Below are 18,898 nucleotides of genomic sequence, written 5' to 3'. Positions count from 1 at the left end.
TAACGTTGCTTGCACTTGGAAAAGCAATGGAGGGATGTAGTGAGGACAGGAGCTAATTTGGAGAGATTTGAAGTATATGCTCCTTTGAGAAACAATGTTCACAGAAAAAAGTTCAGTAATTCCACAAAACTCCCTGAAGGCTAACTAACTCCCATTGGGATTCTCCTGATGTCCTATGAATTTTAAAATCTCTAATTTCAGGCACCCTCTGTGGCTCTGTCGTTAGGCTTCTGCCTTCATTTCAGGTCATGATCTCAGGGTCCTGGGATGGGGCCCCGCATCGGGCTCCCTGCTCCATGGGGTGTCTGCTTCTCTCTCTCCCTCTGCCCCTTTCCTCTGCTCATGCTCTCTCTCATTCCTCACTGTCTGTCAAATAAATTTTTAAAAAATCTCTAATTTCGGGGCTCCGAATCAGTGGGTTTAGTCTCTGCCTTTGGCTCAGGTCATGATCCCAGGGTCCTGGGATGGAGCCCCACATCAGGCTCTCTGCTCAACAGGGAGCCTGCTTCCTCCTCTTTCTCTGCCTGCCTCTCTGCATACTTGTGATCTCTGTCTGTCAAATAAATAAATAAAATCTTTTTTTAAAAATCTCTAATTTTAAGCAATAAAAATCGATGACTGACAAAGACTGTCACCCATTTGGATTTGGGGCTCTGTGGTACATCCCTGAAGTATGAAACCGTATAAGGTCTGATGAATCGTGTTTCACTTCCGATGACACCCATATGTACAAGACGAAAAAGATGTCCGGTTCTTCTTTAACTTATTACGAGGGGATGATTTAGTCACGAAAGCAAATAAAACTAAGAGAGACATTCCCCAGACCTCAAGGGCACCAATTGGTTAATTTCCTCAACATGATGAGCAAATCATATCTTTGTAAACTAATAAATATGACACTCTTACTTTTTATAGCTCATGAAAAGAGCCAAATAGAGATTCTAAGAGTTCTGGAAATTACTGGAAGACTTTAAAAAACATGCCGTATCCATGGTCTTCCTGATTTATACCGTGGACCAATGCTGGCAGCAGAAACTCAAGGTCCCACTGGGCTGACGGGCATGGCTTTCTCAGCTTCCATGTGCTTTCCCAAAGCCAGAGGTCCCCCAGAGGGCCTTCTTCCTGGCGGCCCTGGCATCTTCTTGAGTTTGGCCTCCTTGCCTTCTCTGTTCCCTGACAAAGTCTCCTTCCTTGACTCACAGAGGAGGTTCCAGCCCAGCAATACTTGGAAATCGATGAGGTGACGACAGATAGTTTCAGAGTGACCTGGCACCCCCTTTCGGCGGACGAAGGGCAGCACAAGTTGATGTGGATTCCAGTCTACGGCGGCAACACCGAAGAAGTGAGTGTCTGAAACACACTGAAAAGTCATCTGGAGCATTTTTTTTCTGGAAGAGAATAGCCCCTGAACATTTGCATGGGTCTTCACTTTAAAAGAGATTGAGAATCCCAGAAGTCGTTAATATTTGGCCTGGCATGCAGTTTTAGAAATGTCAAATCCTATGATTTTTCTAAGATTAAAATGGCATTTTTTTTTTTTTTTTGCTAGAGCCCCCATTATATATTTAATATATTTTCAGGTCCTTTGACTTTCATACAGGACATTGAATAAAAAATTTCAACTGGTACTTTTGCAATATGAATAGCTTATTTCTTGAGGGAATTGAAAGGAATGTGGTCTCGGCTTTGACTTTAAAATGGAATTCGGTGGCCCTGGAGTTCATTACGCTTAGTTGTTTCTTGCTTATGATCAGGATAACTGTTTGTCCTTTTTATTATTTTTTTTCTTAACTTTCACCGCTATTCAAGTAAACCCTGTTACTAAGCACCGAATGCTTTCCAGGTTCTCCTAAAAGAAGACCAAGACTCCCATGTTATTGGAGGCCTGGAGCCCGGCACTGAATACGAGGTTTCGCTCTTGGCCATATTGGATGATGGGAGTGAGAGTGAGGTGGTGACCGCTGTGGGGACCACACGTAAGTGTCGGTCTGGCCAAGGGGACGTCACCAGCGGCTGCCATCTGTTCTGTTACCCTCCCGCCCACTTGGTTGCCTGCCCATCCACCTTATTCCTGCCTACAAGGCTTTAATTCCTCTATGTCCCCCAGAGTTCTTCATTTGCCCTCACCTTTAGTGACACCGCTGCATGTGGCATATGAGAATCCTAGGTAATCACCCTAAAGGCAGAGACCGTATCTGTCTTGTTCACCATTATATCCTCAGCACCTAGCATAGTGCCTGTTATATTTTAACTGTGTGATAAATACTTGTTGAATGGACGGATGGATGGGTAAAATAATTTAAAAGTGAATAAATGAGTGAACAAATAAACCGAGGGCAAGCATGTCCAAGAGCTTTTGGAATTTCCCAAGTCAATCTCGGTTCCAAGAATCTTGTATAAAATTCACTCGCTGATTCATTCATCCCTTCATTTTTTAAATATGAGGTATTAACCACATATTAAATTTTCTTTGATGAAGTTCCCTGGAATCAGACTCTGAGACAGAAAATTGCAGCCAGAAGGTTAATTGAAGACTGTAGTTGGGAGATACATCTGTAAGGAAGTAAGGATGGTGGGATGAGGCATAGGGAGAAGCTAAAACTGAGGCTTTGGCTAATTCCATGAAGTGTTCTGGACCTGGGATGACCCTCCACAGTTGTCCCCAACTGTGTCAATGGGGGTGAGCCTTTGTATCCCCGCATCCCCAGTCATTGGAGGCGGGCCATCCCCTGACGGAGTCTGTGACCTCAGCCGGAGGCTGTTCCCAGAGCTCTGAGCCACGGGCAGCCAGTATTCCAGAAGCTGGTGATGAGCAAGCGACCCTGAAGAGGGGCTCTGGGAGGAGAACCACACAATTGCTCCACTGTGCCGATTGCCCACGGCGTATACACGACATGGAAGATATGCATATGCTCTTCCTTGGTGGTCTTGTTTGGCAGCCCTTTCCTAGCATGATCTACAGCACTATTTATTTTCCTTCAATTACCATGGTTATGCCCCATTTCACAGTAACTGGGAGGTTTCACAAAGATGTATGTGTAAGTCAAATGTTCATATGAAGGCTGGTATCTGTGATTAGAAACATTCGCTTCTGTGGGTTTCAGTTTCATTACCAGCAAAAGAGGTAGCACTTCTGCTTTATTGACAGCTTGTTTCTTCTTTCTTGCAATCAGAGTCAAGAGGTTGGGAGAAGCAAGTGAGACAATATAGGGGAAATTTTCTCTGAAAACTATAATAGGCTCTACGCAAATGTGCAGTTACAATCATTACACAATTTTGAAGTCATGAATATTTTTTTAGTTGACAGTGTTTGGACCGAACCATCTACGACCATAGCCCCCACCAGACCTGTGACGTCAGGTAAGGACAAATGGTTTGTCCCCATTTCCCCGTAAGAAGTTTGATTTAAACAGAAGTTATGTTATCCCAGTTTTATTTATCTTATATTATTATTTAGGAATGGTGCCTTCCCATTCAAATTTCACTCCTCTTAGAACCTCTCAACCTCTTCTCAGCCCTAAATGCCAATGAGTCTTGGGACCTCACTATGACATCTCTACCTGTTCCATCTTTGTTTTGGGTTCCTATTTAATCTTTCAAAAGATGTTCACAAAGCACAGCACAGGAGTCTACCCTTCTCTAGATCGCAGTGACTTCTATTGCTGTCTGTTAAGAATTACTCACATCATGGTGTCCTTGTATTTCGGTGGGTAACTGAGACCTGGCTGGTCTAATGGGCTTCCCACCTCAGCTACTTTCTCTTTCAGCTTAACTTTCTCCACCTCCCCTCTTTATGAGATACCTTCCAACTAGTGGTCACAGTCAACTAGATGAAACAGAAATTTGATTATACTATTTTTTCTTCCTACCTAAAACCCTTCAGTGGCTCTCCATCACGCATCCATTCACTGATTCATTCATTTTCTAGTTAATCTGTATCGAGCCCTTCTTTAGCACAGTGTCCCAAATCTCTTTATCATAACATCCAAGATCCTTCTGCTTTTCTCCTTGGGTTCCACCATGTTTTTCAAGCTCTCCCATTTCCTCCTGCCATCTAGAACTGCTGGCTAGCCCTGAAGGTGAGACATTGCCTCCCATTCCCAATACCCGGTACCCTCCCCCAATTTTGCCTGCTAAATGTCATTCTCCTATCTCCCCTGTGACTTTTACTATTTTTGTCAAGTGTTTATCCCTGTATATCTCAAAGGCCTAACACAATCTGGCATAAAGGGAACACTCAGTGAATGTTTGCTGAATGAATGGTTGAATGAAGAGAAGAAAGAGTCTTCTGGAGATGGACAGAGCGAAAGGAAGTCAGATGGTATAAATGAGGGAGCCAGCATCTCGGTAGAGGAGAAGGAGTGTGTCGGAGAGCATGGATGAAGGAGTTTGGACAGATATCAGAGAAAGGATAAAATCCATATGGGCTGAATGGATAGAGGCAGCCATGATGAGAAATGTATGCTTTGAGTGACGAGTATTGAAATAGAAATGAGGGAACAGGTGAATAGGATATATGTTGGCTACTGGATCATACCCTGAAGCGGACCACATCTGGGCCCTCATTTTTGCTTCTCCAGCAGAGCACTGGTGGGAGGCGTTCGTGAGCATGCTCCCCTGGAGGCTCCCCTTGTCCAGGGGCTTCTCCCCAGGTCCCCTTACTAATATATGAGTATGTATACATACATACATACATATATACATATACATATATACATACAGGGCTAATAGTTTTGAGGGGTCCATGATGCACCTTGGAAGCATCTCTTAAACTCATTTCTATCTGCTTCCGGTAGACATGATGCTCAACCTTCCCCACCCCCACCCCCGCCATTAACCACTAAAGCTGAGTTGTTCTCCTTATGGCTCTGCATTAGAGAGATACATCAGTGGTATTTGTTGCCATGTCCACACACAGTCTCTAGAGCTCATTTTGGAATATGATGGGTTAAAAGTTCTTTAATCCTTGGTTGTGCTTATTCCAGTTTTCCGGACAGGAATCAGAAACCTGGTTGTAGATGACGAAACCACTTCTAGCCTGCGGGTAAAATGGGACATTTCAGACAGCAGCGTGCAGCAGTTAAGGGTGACCTACTTGACTGCTCAAGGGGACCATGCGGAAGAAGTGATAGGAACGGTCTGTATACGCACATCTACCTAGACATCACTCAGTTCCCCGACTAACAGACCTAACGAGGCTGTCCCCAGAGACCCGTGCAAGCTTGACGACTCATTTCTTGGTGACTCTACCGTCTCCCAAAACTAATGTTTTTTCTTCATCCAAACTTAACTCCTGGTTTCTTAATGACCTCTCTAGCTCCAAAACTTGCTCTGCATACAACTTGCTTCAAATTGAGAAAGCTTCTGCACCTTGTCTCCCATGCTGCTTCCGCTGCCTTGACAATTCAATGGAGCACCAAAACTAGGTCATACGTAGTCTATTGTGCCCTGTCTCTGTCTGTATATACTGTTGACCCTTGAACAACATGGGTTTGAATTGCACGGGTCCGCTTATACGTGGCTTTTTCTCGGTAAATACAATATAGTCTTGTGTATGTGTTTTCTCTTGTGATTTTCTTGATAACTTTTTTTTCCAGCTGACTTTATAGTAAGGATACACTGTGTAATGCATACAACATGCAAAAATATGTGTTGATCAACTATTTACACAAATCAGTAAGGCTTCTGGTCAACAGAAGGCTATTGGTAGTTAAGTTTTAGGGGAGTCAAAAGTTATACATGGATTTTGGGCTGTGCACGGGCTCACCAGCCCTAACACCTGTGTAGTTCAAGGATCAACCACACCCATATATAAACTTCTAACATAGAAACTTTTAATATATACACGTATACTAAACTTCTTTGCCCTTGGGAGTAGGATTAAAGTTTCTTTGCAAAGCATGCATGAAAGGTTGTCTTTATATAGTTGAAGTGTTTCTAATGGGATAGCACCCATTAATGCATAGTTATGTTTTCACTGACATCAACTCATTTTCAGCAGTTCTATAGTCATTTCTAACTTATTCTTAAATATGACTGTTTCCCTAAGGGGGTTTGGATTGTTATATGCTGAGTTTTCTTTGTTTCATTTAATTTGTTTTTCTATATTAGAAACCTGAGTATACGTTGAGTCATGGCCTTCCCGTGTTTTCTTAAGTTACACCGTATCATTCCTTTTATTCAAGAACCTGAACATTCAGCAAATGAGCTCCCCATCAGTCCAGACCAGTCTGCATCTAAAGGAAATTTTTCTTTTTAGTCACGGACTATGCCTTATTTAACCTCATTACTTGCATTTCTTGTCCCTGCTGCATTACTTTGAGACACTCTAGGAAAGACATCTCCAAATTCATTATTGCTCAAGAATAACACTATTATCCTTTGTTTCTCTTCCTTAAGTATAAAGCCTTTGATGGAAAATTATTTTTATTTATGTGCTTCCATAAATAATTATTTGAGCCCAGATTTGTCTCAGGAAAGTACTTAATTTCAGGCTGATGGAGGACTTGTTATAGAGCACAGTGATATTCTTGGGAATAGTCACATCCACAGTGAATAACCAGAGAGTCCATGAAATTGGTCTGGGGGTACTTTTAGAAAGTTAAAAGACACTTAAATAAAACAAGTTGAGTTATAAATTCACCCAGATCATACATTTAAATGACCCATGATTGAAAAATTCAAAATAAAATTGTACTTAGCAATGGTAACTAGGGACACAATTTGGATATTTAGTTTTCCCTGTTATTGTCCCGTATTTTAATTTAGTTCCTAAAAATGAGACCCATAAAAACTTCCCAGAGTAAGAGTTTTGGTTTTGGTTTTTGTTTTTTGTTTCTACTCTTTCCAAGGAACATATTAAGCTTCTTGCTAAATTATTCTTGCTAATTTGGAAAGACACAATTTAATCTCATGCATGCACTTGTAAGCTATGCAAGGTAAAATAATAATAATATTTACTTTGGGTTGTCTCTAGATAATATTCCCTTTGCTAGTTTCTTTCATTTCACACTGTTTATTTTGAAACACTTGGACACCTACATGAAGGGAAAAAAAGATCAAAGGTCTGAAATACACATGTGCCCCAGTTAAGCAAACCCTTCATAAAAATGAAAAATATTGATAAATTTGGTGGTGATTATTTGCTGTGCAGAAGTGTTTTTGCTAAACTGAAGAAAGTACTGTAGAATTCTTTAATATCAAGCTTTCCTACCAAATCCCACTTGAATTGGATTTGTGCACATTTAATTTACAGACATCTTTTCAAGGACCCAACTGAGGATTAACTGAGAATTTCTATCTCAGTGTTTAGGAAAGGTTACTTCTACATAAGTGTATTATTATATTAGAGACAGAAAGTAGGTGCATCTAGATTTAGATTATAAAACAAAAATAGGGCAGGCAATTGCAGATCTGTAACAAAGTCTAAAGGCCTTGAACTCCCAACACCAAAGGAATATCTTTAAGTAATAATGCATGACAGACAAAGGCAGAGAGCTATAGCACATTATAAAAGTGAGAAAGGTATTGTGTCCAGATAAGAGAAATGCTTCTTACCATCTTACCACATTTTCCTTAACTGTAAAAGCTGATTAGATTTGCTTGAGGAAATGATCAAGTGAGAGAATGGTGTTATGTCTGTAACATTAGTAAACCAAAGTAAAATTTCAGTGTATAGAAAACAAGGAGAACTCAGTTTCCTGTTCCAATTGAGTAAGTGAAGTATCCATATATTTTCTAAACCTAATCAAATCTGCCAAATATTTGCAATAAAAAGCTTTTGACCTTGGAGAAAGTAAAGCTGCTTGATCAGCAATGACTTTGCCCTGAACTTGTTGTCAGTGTATGGAGGTCACACACTTCTTTATTTGTAAAAGGCTGATCAGGATTTCAGACTTTTCTAGAGCCTAGATGTCAACATCCATAACCATGACCTGAATTCTGATTTGCAAGAAATATTCCAGAACACGTAGACTCAGTGTGTGGCTCTGTCTCCTACGAGATAAGCTGACATTGCTGCAGCATCCAAGGACATGATCTTTTTTTTTCAGAAATTTTGTTTTATTGTATTTTATAAAAATATTAGTCTTCAATGGATTGAAATTAAAATAGCAGCGCCAACGTTACCCAGCCCCCTTTCACAGATAGTGTTTGACTCACTGTCTAGACACAGTTTTATAAGCTGGGAACACAATGAGACGCAGGGAACCCTGTTCCTCCTGATGGGATCCAGGCTGCTCCGAACAGCTTTGGGCAATAATGGAGCCAGACATGAAGTTCCATTTCTAAAAGAAAATTTAAAACGTGAAAGTTCACTGGTTAGATTTGCATCTCATTTAACCATAAAGCATCTTTTATAGAATTGTTTTATAAACAAAACCGCCATCTGCTGTGATCTCCAGCATCTGTTTTTAGTAAGAGTCCATCTTTACCCTGCTCTGTGCAAACAAGCAGAGGCCAAGCAGAAGGAACGTTGCATTCCCCAAGAGGAGATTTGCATTTTATTCTTGGAAATGAGTATCATTAGGGTAAAAACGCTCAGACGGTGTAGCCACACGCAGCAGGCTGTAGTTGTTAAAGCAAGGCTCAGGCTGGATATTCAGGATTCCAAGATGGCTTCTTTACTCAAAAGCTGTGTGGGCCTCATATGTAAAATTTTCCCCCATATGTAAAATTTATGTAAGGTTACTCCTTACCTCCAAGGGTTGTGGTGAAGAATGAGTGAATTGCTATATTAAAATTCTTAGGGTAGCACCTGGTGCATAATAATTGCTGGGTAAAGATGAATATTCTAAACGACATCAACTACTTCCTAGCAAACTCAGTGATATCTCCAGAGCAGCTCTACTGCTTTTCAGAATTCCACAGTCGAAATGGGATTGGTTCCAAGCTCATGCATTTCTTAGTTTGAGAGATGACCCTATTTCAGGAATATCAGCATGGGTGGTTTGCTAAACGGGCAGCTTGGACCGAATGCCCGGGCTCTGTGCTTCAGAGGAGTTATTTAAAAGAAGTGCCCTAAAGGAAGCTACACTGATGGGATAATAAGTCAGGGCAACCCCTGTTCTTCCTTTACCTGTCCTTAATGCCAGGCTTATCTAACTCATTTGAGAATAAAGCAGAGCTCTTTAAACAAACAAACAAACAACAACAACAACAACAACAACAAAACACAACTCCCTTCCGGGTCCACATCAACACACCCCTGTAGGATATTTCAATATCCCTTTCATCCAAGGAGTAAAATCATACTAATTCATTATAAAGTCACCTAATTCAGACTTCCTTTTTAACAGAGTATCTTAGAAAATTGCTTTTAGATCTTAACAGTATCTTAGCAACAGCTCCTTCTGGGTTCAACTCGAGGCTTCCTAGGGCTTAGTCCATGATTTATAGGTCTCTTTCCTCATCCAGAAGTAGACAGCACAGCCCTTTTCCTGCTGGCATTTTACCCAGGCCTGGAATCAAAAAAGCATCTCCAGCTGTCCCAGTCTTGTGACTCCTTTAAACACGTTTGGGTCAGTTCTTAGATCTTACTTAGCACTTTTCCAGCCATGATTAAGTTCCCCAAATGGCCCTGAGGTGTGCCAGCATCTGACTGCCGAAGCAGAGGCAGAAAGTCTTGTGGTTTTAACATTGCGAACATGTGGCTTTTCTGGTCCGTGTGCTCGCTGGGAGTTACCAGAACGTGCCCCACGGAGCCACATGGCATGTTACACCGATGCTTGTGCGGTGTGGACCCCGCCCCTGCCTTTCAGTTTTTGCAGCCATGAGAGGTAGAGTGATGGTGATTTCAGATTGAGGAAGACATCTCCTTTCAGAAATAAAAAAAAACCTGCCTGTTTGTAGTCTTACTGGGAACTATGTTTTGCTCTGGAAAAACGCAGATTTAATGCCTGGTTCTGTTGTTCTTGGCCAGCTTCCATTCTTTTCTAAAGTGCTGGGGTTCGATTATGTCTGAGAGAATGAAGAAGGGAATTTTCTAGAATTTTCTGAATTTTCAGAGGATACTGAAGTAGAATAAAAAATGATAAGCAGGCTGGGCTAGAGAATGAGTCCTCCTAAGCTACAAACACCTGCTTTCCAAAGACATGATGATTCTCACTTCTGGGTACTTTACAAATGCTGAAAAGATGCTGCTAGACTATTCCTCAGAGCCTAATTGCTTCTAATTTAAACCGGCTCTCGAGGTTATAAGCTGAGGGCTGCTGTGAGGGCAATTCCAGACAAATGCTTTTGCACGGATGCCTAGTTTTCCTCATTGCTGTTCAAGCACATTGTCTTGCTTCTGGTTATTTCCAGGTCCCCAGAGTCCTGCTCCATTCGTAGACCAACAGGAACAAAAGTCTTAACTAAGACCGGGGTCCTTTGCTTTTCTCTTCAGGTTATGGTGCCTGGAAACCAGAACAATCTCCTTCTGAAATCTCTGCTTCCCAATACCGAGTACAAAGTCACGGTGACTCCTATCTACGATGATGGAGAAGGTGTCAGCGTCTCTGCCCCGGGAAAAACCTGTGAGTGAAGCCTTGCCCCCGTGCCTGCTAGCTGACTAGCTCATTAAAAACGCCCAGCCCCTACAATGTGCCCTGAAAACCACAGTGTGGTGTGGGGGAAAGACCAAAAGAGATTGGGAGGCTGAAAAAATCTGTTTGAATCCTCTGTCCACCCAGGCAAGCTGTATGAATTTGGGCGAGGCGAGCCTAGATGCCCTGGGCTGCAGTTTTCTCGTATGTAAAAGCAAAGACTTAAAAAACTATGCGTTCCTCCTCCAGCATCTAATTCATCACAAGTCCTGCTGATTCTCCAAAATGTGTCCTGCGGGCCAGTCCTCTTGTCTTCCTCTGACACTCCGCCCTGACCCACGCCTCACTCTCTGTCGCTAAAATGAGCGCTTCTACTCTTGGATCCTTCATTCTCCTCCCAGCAGCCTGAGAGGCTTTTCAAAATACAAATTATCTCACGGCAGACCACTGTGTCAAGCCTCCGGATGGCCTCCCATTAGCCTCCCATTGTACTCGGGATAAAACCCAACAGCCTTCCCATGGCCCTGCAAGGTGCTCTAAGACCTGGACCCTGTCAATTCCCTCCATCTCACTCCCTAACAAGTGCCCCAGCCGCAAAGTACCCACTTTCCTGCTCTTCCCTGGACACCTTAAGCTTGTTCCTGCCTTAGGGCCGACGTACTAGCTCTTCCTCCCACACAGAATATCCTTCCCCAGATGTTTGCCTTTTGGGCTTTTTCTCATCATTTTGGCTCCAGCTCAAAATCACCCCCTCAGACTTTTCTGACAGACTTTTCTGACCACTCCCTGCGAAGTAGCTTCCACTCTCCAAGCCCTCAACCTGTTCTTTGGTTGCTGTTTTGTTGTTGTTTTATCATGTTAAGGCACCAATGACTACCTGATATTTTCTTGTTGACTCATGTATTTGTCCATCGTGTGTCTCCTTCCTTGGAGAGCAACATCACGGGAGGCCAGGACCTCATCTGTACTGTTTGCCTTTACATGCAAAGCTCCTGCAGTGCTGGGTGACACGGAGGGAGCGTCACTCAGTGTTTGTTTTGGGGCAATTGGCCGTGACAGTCGAGCGAGGAGTGTGCACCCGGGAGCACGCTTTAACCCGTTGGTTAAAGGCACTACAGAGTCTTAGCTGTCTTCATTGCTGTGTGGTCGTCTGTACTTGTGTGAACTACACCAGAACCCAGTGGCTTCAACTAGGAACCATTTTATTCTAGTGCATGATTTTGTAGGTGAGGGAATTAGCCCAGGCTTGCTGGAAATTCTGCTCCATGTGGTATGGATTAAGGTCACCTGGTGACTAGGTTGGTCTAAAGGATCCAACACAACTTGACCCACATGTCTGGCATATTGGTGGGGACACGTGGAAGGCTGCACTCAGCTGAGCCTCTCTCTCCATGTGGTCTCCACACCTTGCCATGTGCTGGTTCCAGCAAGAGAGTCATAGGTCTTACGTGATGACTCAGGACTCTAAGAGCAAGAGTTCCAAGAGGTAGTGAGTGGAAACTGTCAGGACAGTTAAGGGCTCTGTTTGGCCCTAGCCCAGGGTCACTTCTGCTGTAGTTCACAGAACCCACCCAGATTTGAAGGAAGGGGATTTCAAAATCCCGCAACCACCTTTAATCTACCACAGTCACCGAACAGTTATACGTGACTAGGTGCAAAATGGTGGCAAGGCCTGAATTCTGTGCTTGGGCACTTAAGTGTGGGTTTTTCAATGAAGTGTACAAGTCATTAAAATTCTGTAGCTGCTGGTTTCAAATAAGTGTAGTGAATTCTCTGGTTTTGAGTCAGTTTTGGATTATTTTTAACACTCTAATGTTCCATAAAGTTACCATAAACCCTGCCACTGTGGAGAAGGGAGGGAAAAAGGGGGAAGGGAGGCAATGGGAAGGCAAAGGGGCTACGACTAATTACTGCTCACCTAGGCTCAAAGACCTACTTTTAGCTGTCTTATGTTAAAAATTAACATAATATGGAGGCGCCTGGGTGGCTCAGTGGGTTAAGCCTCTGCCTTCGACTCAGGTCATGGTCTCAGGGTTCTGGGATGGAGCCCCGAAGTCGGGCTCTCTGCTCAGCAGGGAGCCTGTTTCCCTCTCTCTCTCTGCCTGCTTCTCTGCCTACTTGTGATCTCTCTCTCTCTCTCTCTCTCTCTCTGTGTCAAATAAATAAATAAAATCTTTTAAAAAATTAACATAATATGTAAAACTTCCATGATGAACAAATATATGCACTCACACAAATAAAAACCATGTAAAGACTTTTACTATAGAACTATGACTTAAATCCTATTGCAGAAATATCACCACCTGTAACAATATCTATATAGTAAAATTATTTCCAGGTGTTAGTGGATGGTCTTCCCATTTTAAGCTATAGTCAACACAGCTCCATTCCATCAACAGTAACAGAAATGATGATGATGGTATCTGTCCGCGTGCACAATGGTTTACAAAAGGCTCTCCACATCGATGGCTTAATGTTTTGATAAAAAAATTGGTAAACAACAATATACAGTTTCAAACAGTGTAGGCAGTATGAAGATGAAAGGAAAAAAAAAATCACCAGAATCTTCCTTCCTCAAGTTACCATCATTACCACTGGGCGTGCACCCTTGATATTGCTGTACAAACATACTTTGATAGTGGAACACAGTGGTATGTAGACAGAACTGTTTAATAAACACGATTCAATTCAGTTTCACTCAAAATAAACTGAAGAAAAGGAATGAGAATGACCTTCAGTGAACTACTGATCTTCACATGGAAGTGTTTCACCACAAGAATTTACTTCCTATATATTTAATTTTTAGAACAACCCCAGGCTCTCAAAATCACACTGTGTGTTAATACATTTTTACTTGTAAATATTTTTAATGTTATGGGGACGCTAGCTTGGATTTGTTAACAGTGTCTTTTGTTAAGATGGAAACCACACTAAACCACTGTTTTTCCTTTTCTCTGCTCAGTGCCGCCCTCTGGTCCCCAAAACTTACGGGTCTCAGAAGAATGGTATAACAGGCTGCGCATTACATGGGATCCCCCGTCTTCCCCCGTAAAGGGCTATAGGATTGTCTACAAACCTGTTAGTGGTAAGTAATGCTTCGTAAAAAAAAAAAAAATATTGTTACCATGATTAGGCATCTGAAATGGTTTTCAAGATAAATCATTTTTGTTTTGATTTTCTATCTTTGCTTTTATCTTTAGTTTCGAGAAGTGGGAAGGGCCTTACCTTGTTTGAAAAAAATTTTTTTTCCTTGTATGGTCAGTGTTAGGGTAGATATTATCAGAACAAGGAAGTCATGACTGCACCTAAAAAATAACTGGGCTCGTTTATGAGCAGAATTCATCCTTGTTATGTACCTAACCTAGGCGCCCCCCATACAAGGAAACAGTCAAAGGACACCTTGACTAGGTGGGAGTAGGAAGCTTCTATGGCTCATTGGATATGTAAGCCCTAAACATTCACAATCTCTAATTTCTAATTCCTCTTCTACCTCTTCTTGGATTAGTAGGAAAAAAAGTTGACTGACTTCTTGGATTAGCAGGAAAAAGTTGGCTTACCAACTTCTTAGTCTCTTTATTTTGGAAACTTTATTGGAAAATGTATAAAATTTGAAACTATAAAATGCAGCAGACCCCTCAGGTTGCGGCTATAAAAGGCTTTTCCATCAGCCTCTTAGTCGTCTTGATGAGGGGATCTCTCTCTCCTTACCTGCCACATCTTTCCATCCTAAAAGCAGGAGAATGGCACAAACAAGGGCGATCGTGGCCTTGGTCCATATGTCTGGAGAGACAAGGCACTTGTTACACTATTAACTCCTGACTTTCAGCACTTCTGTGAAGTTTAAACAGAAAACTAAAAATAGATATTAGAGGGGTCTTATCCATTTTTTGGACTTGGGCCTTTGACTCTGATTATTCATAAGAAAGAGTTTCTCTAATGATGTTTACTGATTTGGCAAGAAAATTTAAAGAGTATTCTTTGCACCATGAAAAAACTCTTTCTGCCCTCGAAGAGCACACAAGGCTCAGTATGTCATCTCAGATTTGTTCTTGCCTCTGGGACACTTTTCAGCTTTTTCTATTGTGTCCTATTATCCAGGCCCATACAAGTAAAATACCCCTCCTCCAATTTCTCCAGACAAACATCTCTATGAAACGAAAATAAATTAGCAAGAATATATCATGGACTCATTGGCCAACTCAAGACTGATTCTTTGCGACCCATCACCAATTCTTTGGTTGTTTTTCTCTAGGCCTGAAGCATGTGTTAATTCATAAAACAGCCTTGCTAGATCCGTGCTTTGGACCATTTTGTAAATATTTATCAGATTCTCTGAGGGAAAATAGCTTTGTTTTAGGCCAGTGGTTGTTGACTGATGCAGTTTTGCTGCCGAACAGAGAGATTTTTGGTGGCTACAACTTGGGAGGGTAGAAGGCTGCTCTGGGCATCTGGAAGGTAACATTAAGCATCTTAAGAGTCACAGTACCTGCCCCTACCACCCCAGAATTAAGAATTATCCATTCCAAAATGTCCATAGCACTGAGGTTGAGAAATCTTGCTCTAAGTCAAGTGGAAGATCTGTATGTGGTCATTTGAGTTAAGATTTTGGTGCATGAGAAAATCACTACTGAGATAGCATGTACATACAGAAATATAGAAATACATTGTTGGAAGGGGCTTCTGAAGTAGAGTAAGGAGTATTTTAGGAACTTGTTAGTAACTCAAGACTGTTAAAGAATGAGCACAGATGGGGAAAGGCGGGAAGTAAATTAGTTTGTATGGAACTTAGCAAGGAATGTTTTTAGTGCTAAAGCAAAGACTCCACTGGGCTGAAAAAGTGGTGAAAATGTAAGGACCCAAAGAAGCCAGCTGGTCAAGGGCCTTGGAATAATAGTGTCATCTGTTGGTTCTGAAAAATGCTCAGAGGAGAGGATAGGACTGATAGTGGTAGCAATTATGCTGAACCCCCATGTGGCAAAGTACAGCATAATATCCATAAAATTTGCTGCTACTACATCTTGCATGCCTGCTGGGGACAAGGCTGGGTGTCTGAGAAGGAATAATTGGGAATGACTTCTTCAGTATGCCAAGTGCCCCAAAGCCCAAGGCAATGTAATTGCTCCACTGTGAAGGCCTTACAAAATGGCATACGGTAGACTTTGAGGTGGACCAGCTCCTCTCAGTAAGCACTAGGGAAAGAACTGCATTTGAGAAAAAGCCTAGACCCCTAAAAAGAGTCCTAGCATGGTGTGTCAGTCTTGGAGCCAGTTCAAATCCCAGCTCTGCTGCTTGTCTTCTGTGTAATCCTGGGCAACCGAAACACAGTTGAACCAGTCCTATTCCTATCAGGAGTATTTCCATTTTTCCATATTCCAGTGCAACTGAAATCACTCTTTCTCCCTTAGTTGCTGGCCCGACCCTGGAAACTTTCGTGGGAGCTGGCATTAATACCATTCTTATCACAAACCTCCTCAGCGGAATGGACTACAATGTGAAAATATTTGCTTCCCAGGCCTCAGGCTTCAGTGATGCCCTGACAGGCGTGGTGAAAACTCGTAAGTCTGGTGTCCTGTTGCCTCAGCCCTTGCATGTGGTTTTGCTGCTTTGCTTTCACTGTAACTCAACACCCGCTTCAAGTTGGCGGTTCGTTTTTATTTTCCTCAGCATTACCCTTTCTGGATGGTGTTTCGTGGAAAGAAAGGTGTGCGCCTCACTCAGGGCTGTAGCTCAGCGTCCTGGTTGGCAAGCCCAATGTCAGAACCTGCCATTTAAATATACTTGGTGGTGGCAGATAGGATTTCCTTCTGGAAAGTCTCCTGCGCATTTTTCTTATTAGGTGAAATTTTCCAACCAGTCTGTAGCCTGACATGGCCAACGCCAGTCAAAGCTGGGCCAGAGGCAGGGGAGGGTGGGGGAGGTTTGCCTTTTCAAAGGGGAGTCTTTGCCCCTCCCCCCTTAGTGAACATGCACAGACACACACATACACATATGTGTATCTACACAAAGTACACACACAGACACACACTTGCCACCCATAAAAGCTACAAAAAGGACTTTCTTCTGTACCTTTTAAGGGTTTTCATGCTGTCTGCACACCATCTGGGACTTCTCACTGGCATAGACCACATCCAGACACCCATGGTATAAGGCAATGTTTTCCAAACTCTGGCACGTATGTTCCATACTCCTCATGTTTGTTTTCCTTCCACACCATCTGTTTAATATATTTCTCTAAATCGACTTACATTTTTTTTAACTTAAATACTTTTCAAAACTCACATAATTATCCTAAACAGAAGACTGGTATTTTTAATACACATTAAGGATAATACACAGATAATGGAAATAAACACAGTGAGGCTGTGTGCTCATTAAAATCATGCTGAGTGCTCTCAGCTATGCATGTGCCCCACACCTGAGAAGGAGAGTCAAAAAGAGAAACCTTCAATCTGCCACATTTTAGCTGTCACCTTGAGCAAATGACTTAACTTCTCTGAGGTCAAGTTCTCTCAACTCTAAAATGAAGATAACAGATTGATTGAGAGGCTTGCAAGTACAGGGTAACATGATGGCCCTAGGGCAAGCACTCGTGAATAACCATTATTATTATTATTGTAATGATTGTGCTTTATACCCTTGGCCCATAAGTCACTCTCAGCCCTGCCAAGTAATTTATCTGATGAATGGAATGATGCAAGAATGTGGCATATACTGAAGCAGACCCCAGGCCACCAGACATGTTAGATAGAGCCAGGCTTTACATCTGAGGAGGCTTCCTGAATCTTTTTTTTATGTAAGACCTTAAAGGCTGGATTATAGAATCCATTTAAATCTCAAAAGAAATAGTCTGTCTTCAACAGATCCATTTTGGCTTTGGCCTGTGGTTCTGATCTTGTCCTTGGCTGGTGAAGTGATGCCGTTCTGGGCACTGGGGTGTGACCTCCAAGGGATTTTCCTGTTGTTCTATTAGGAACCCTAGGAGCCGCTAGAATCCCCTGCGTATCTTCCCACTCCCTTTCTTCCCTTCACTGGCTTATCTTCATTTTCCTTTCTAGATCACTCTTTCTCTCTGGGCCACCTTTTCTGTCTCTATGATTTTTTATTGGCCTCTCTTCTCCCTGCTCTGCCTTGTCTCTTTCTGTCTCTTTTCTCTGCTTCTCTCCTTCTTCTGTTCCGTCTCTCTTCTCTTCTTCAATAAATACATTGGGTATTCAAAATATTTCTTCAAAGAGAGTATTGAATTATTTTATATTCTGTCCTTAAAGTAAAAATTAGATGGACTTCTCACGTCTTTTCTCTCTTTCTCCCAAGCAAAGTAAAAGCCCATACAATGCAAATAAATTAATTTGAGGTGTTTGTGAAATTCAGCATGATGACATAAATCATCAGTGATTTCCTTTCTTTTTTTAAATGGAACAGGAGGGCTTATTTATTTGGCCTTGGGAAAAGAGGTTTTCTCTCTCTGATCTAATAGAAAAGAACAATGTGAGGATGTAATTTTGATTAGACAAGATTATTTTTACCATCTTGAAAAATAATTTTAAACGATTTTTATGATATGAGGTAGCGAAGAGAGAGTGAAAAAATAAGAGAAAATGATGTGGACAAAAAGAGGTCATTAGAGAAAGGAAATACTAATTTTTTACTTTTCTGCTGGGGTCTAAATGATAAACACTAGATATTTACTGCTTTCTTGTATTAGAGAAACATTATTTTTATTGCTTCCCCCAGATAACTTTCCTGTGGGTCATTTTTGTGTATCACAATATTCTGTGATGAATAGGAATCTGTGTATTTTTTTATAATTTTAATGTGTTAATCTTTCATTTTTACATTTTCAAAAGCATGTTCATCTTCTTTAATCATGTTTTGAAGGCCAGTCTTTATGAAACTGCTCCTGTTTGAGTAAGACTTCCTTTTTGTCAATTTTCTTGTCCCTTTTATTTAAGCTAAAGCTATCTCCTTCAGTGGTTGATAAGTGCACATGGTATTTAATTTTTTATTATAAAAGTATTATAATACCAACTAGTTCCATCCATGTCATTGCAAATGGGAAGATTTCATTTTTTGAGGGCTGCGTAGTGTTCCATTATATATCTATATACCACATCTTCTTTAACCATTCATCTGTTGATGGACATCTAGACTCTAAGCAAAAATAAGTCAATCAGAGAAAGACAATTATCATATGATCTCAGTGATATGAGGAATTAGAGAGGCAGGGCAGAGGGGCCGTGGGGGAAGGGAGGGAAAAATTAAACAAGATGGGACCAGGGAGGGAGACAAACTACAAGAGGCTCTTAATCTACGGAAACAAATTGAGGGTTGCTGGAGGGGAGATGGTGGGAGGGATGTGGTGGTTGGGTGATGGACAT

The 18,898-nt window shown here is 41.7% G+C and overlaps 1 protein-coding gene across 2 annotated transcripts in view; it reads left to right on the top strand.

Moving 5' to 3' along the window:
* COL14A1 (collagen type XIV alpha 1 chain) overlaps positions 1 to 18,898 on the top strand; it is a 216,621-nt gene that overhangs the window by 88,478 nt on the left and 109,245 nt on the right. For both annotated transcript variants that reach the window (XM_032858416.1, XM_032858417.1), the window contains exons 16-22: positions 1,203 to 1,342; positions 1,844 to 1,976; positions 3,301 to 3,360; positions 4,986 to 5,137; positions 10,385 to 10,514; positions 13,486 to 13,608; positions 15,929 to 16,078. In XM_032858416.1, coding sequence (XP_032714307.1) covers positions 1,203 to 1,342; positions 1,844 to 1,976; positions 3,301 to 3,360; positions 4,986 to 5,137; positions 10,385 to 10,514; positions 13,486 to 13,608; positions 15,929 to 16,078 — 888 coding nt within the window. The remainder of the gene's footprint in view (positions 1 to 1,202; positions 1,343 to 1,843; positions 1,977 to 3,300; positions 3,361 to 4,985; positions 5,138 to 10,384; positions 10,515 to 13,485; positions 13,609 to 15,928; positions 16,079 to 18,898) is intronic.

The sequence above is a fragment of the Lontra canadensis genome, unplaced genomic scaffold (genome assembly GCF_010015895.1).
Source record: "Lontra canadensis isolate GAN:19392208 unplaced genomic scaffold, GSC_riverotter_1.0 scaffold15, whole genome shotgun sequence".
Lineage (NCBI taxonomy): Eukaryota > Metazoa > Chordata > Mammalia > Carnivora > Mustelidae > Lontra > Lontra canadensis.
Note: the sequence above shows the minus strand (reverse complement) of the source record. Positions and strands in the feature narration are given on the sequence as shown.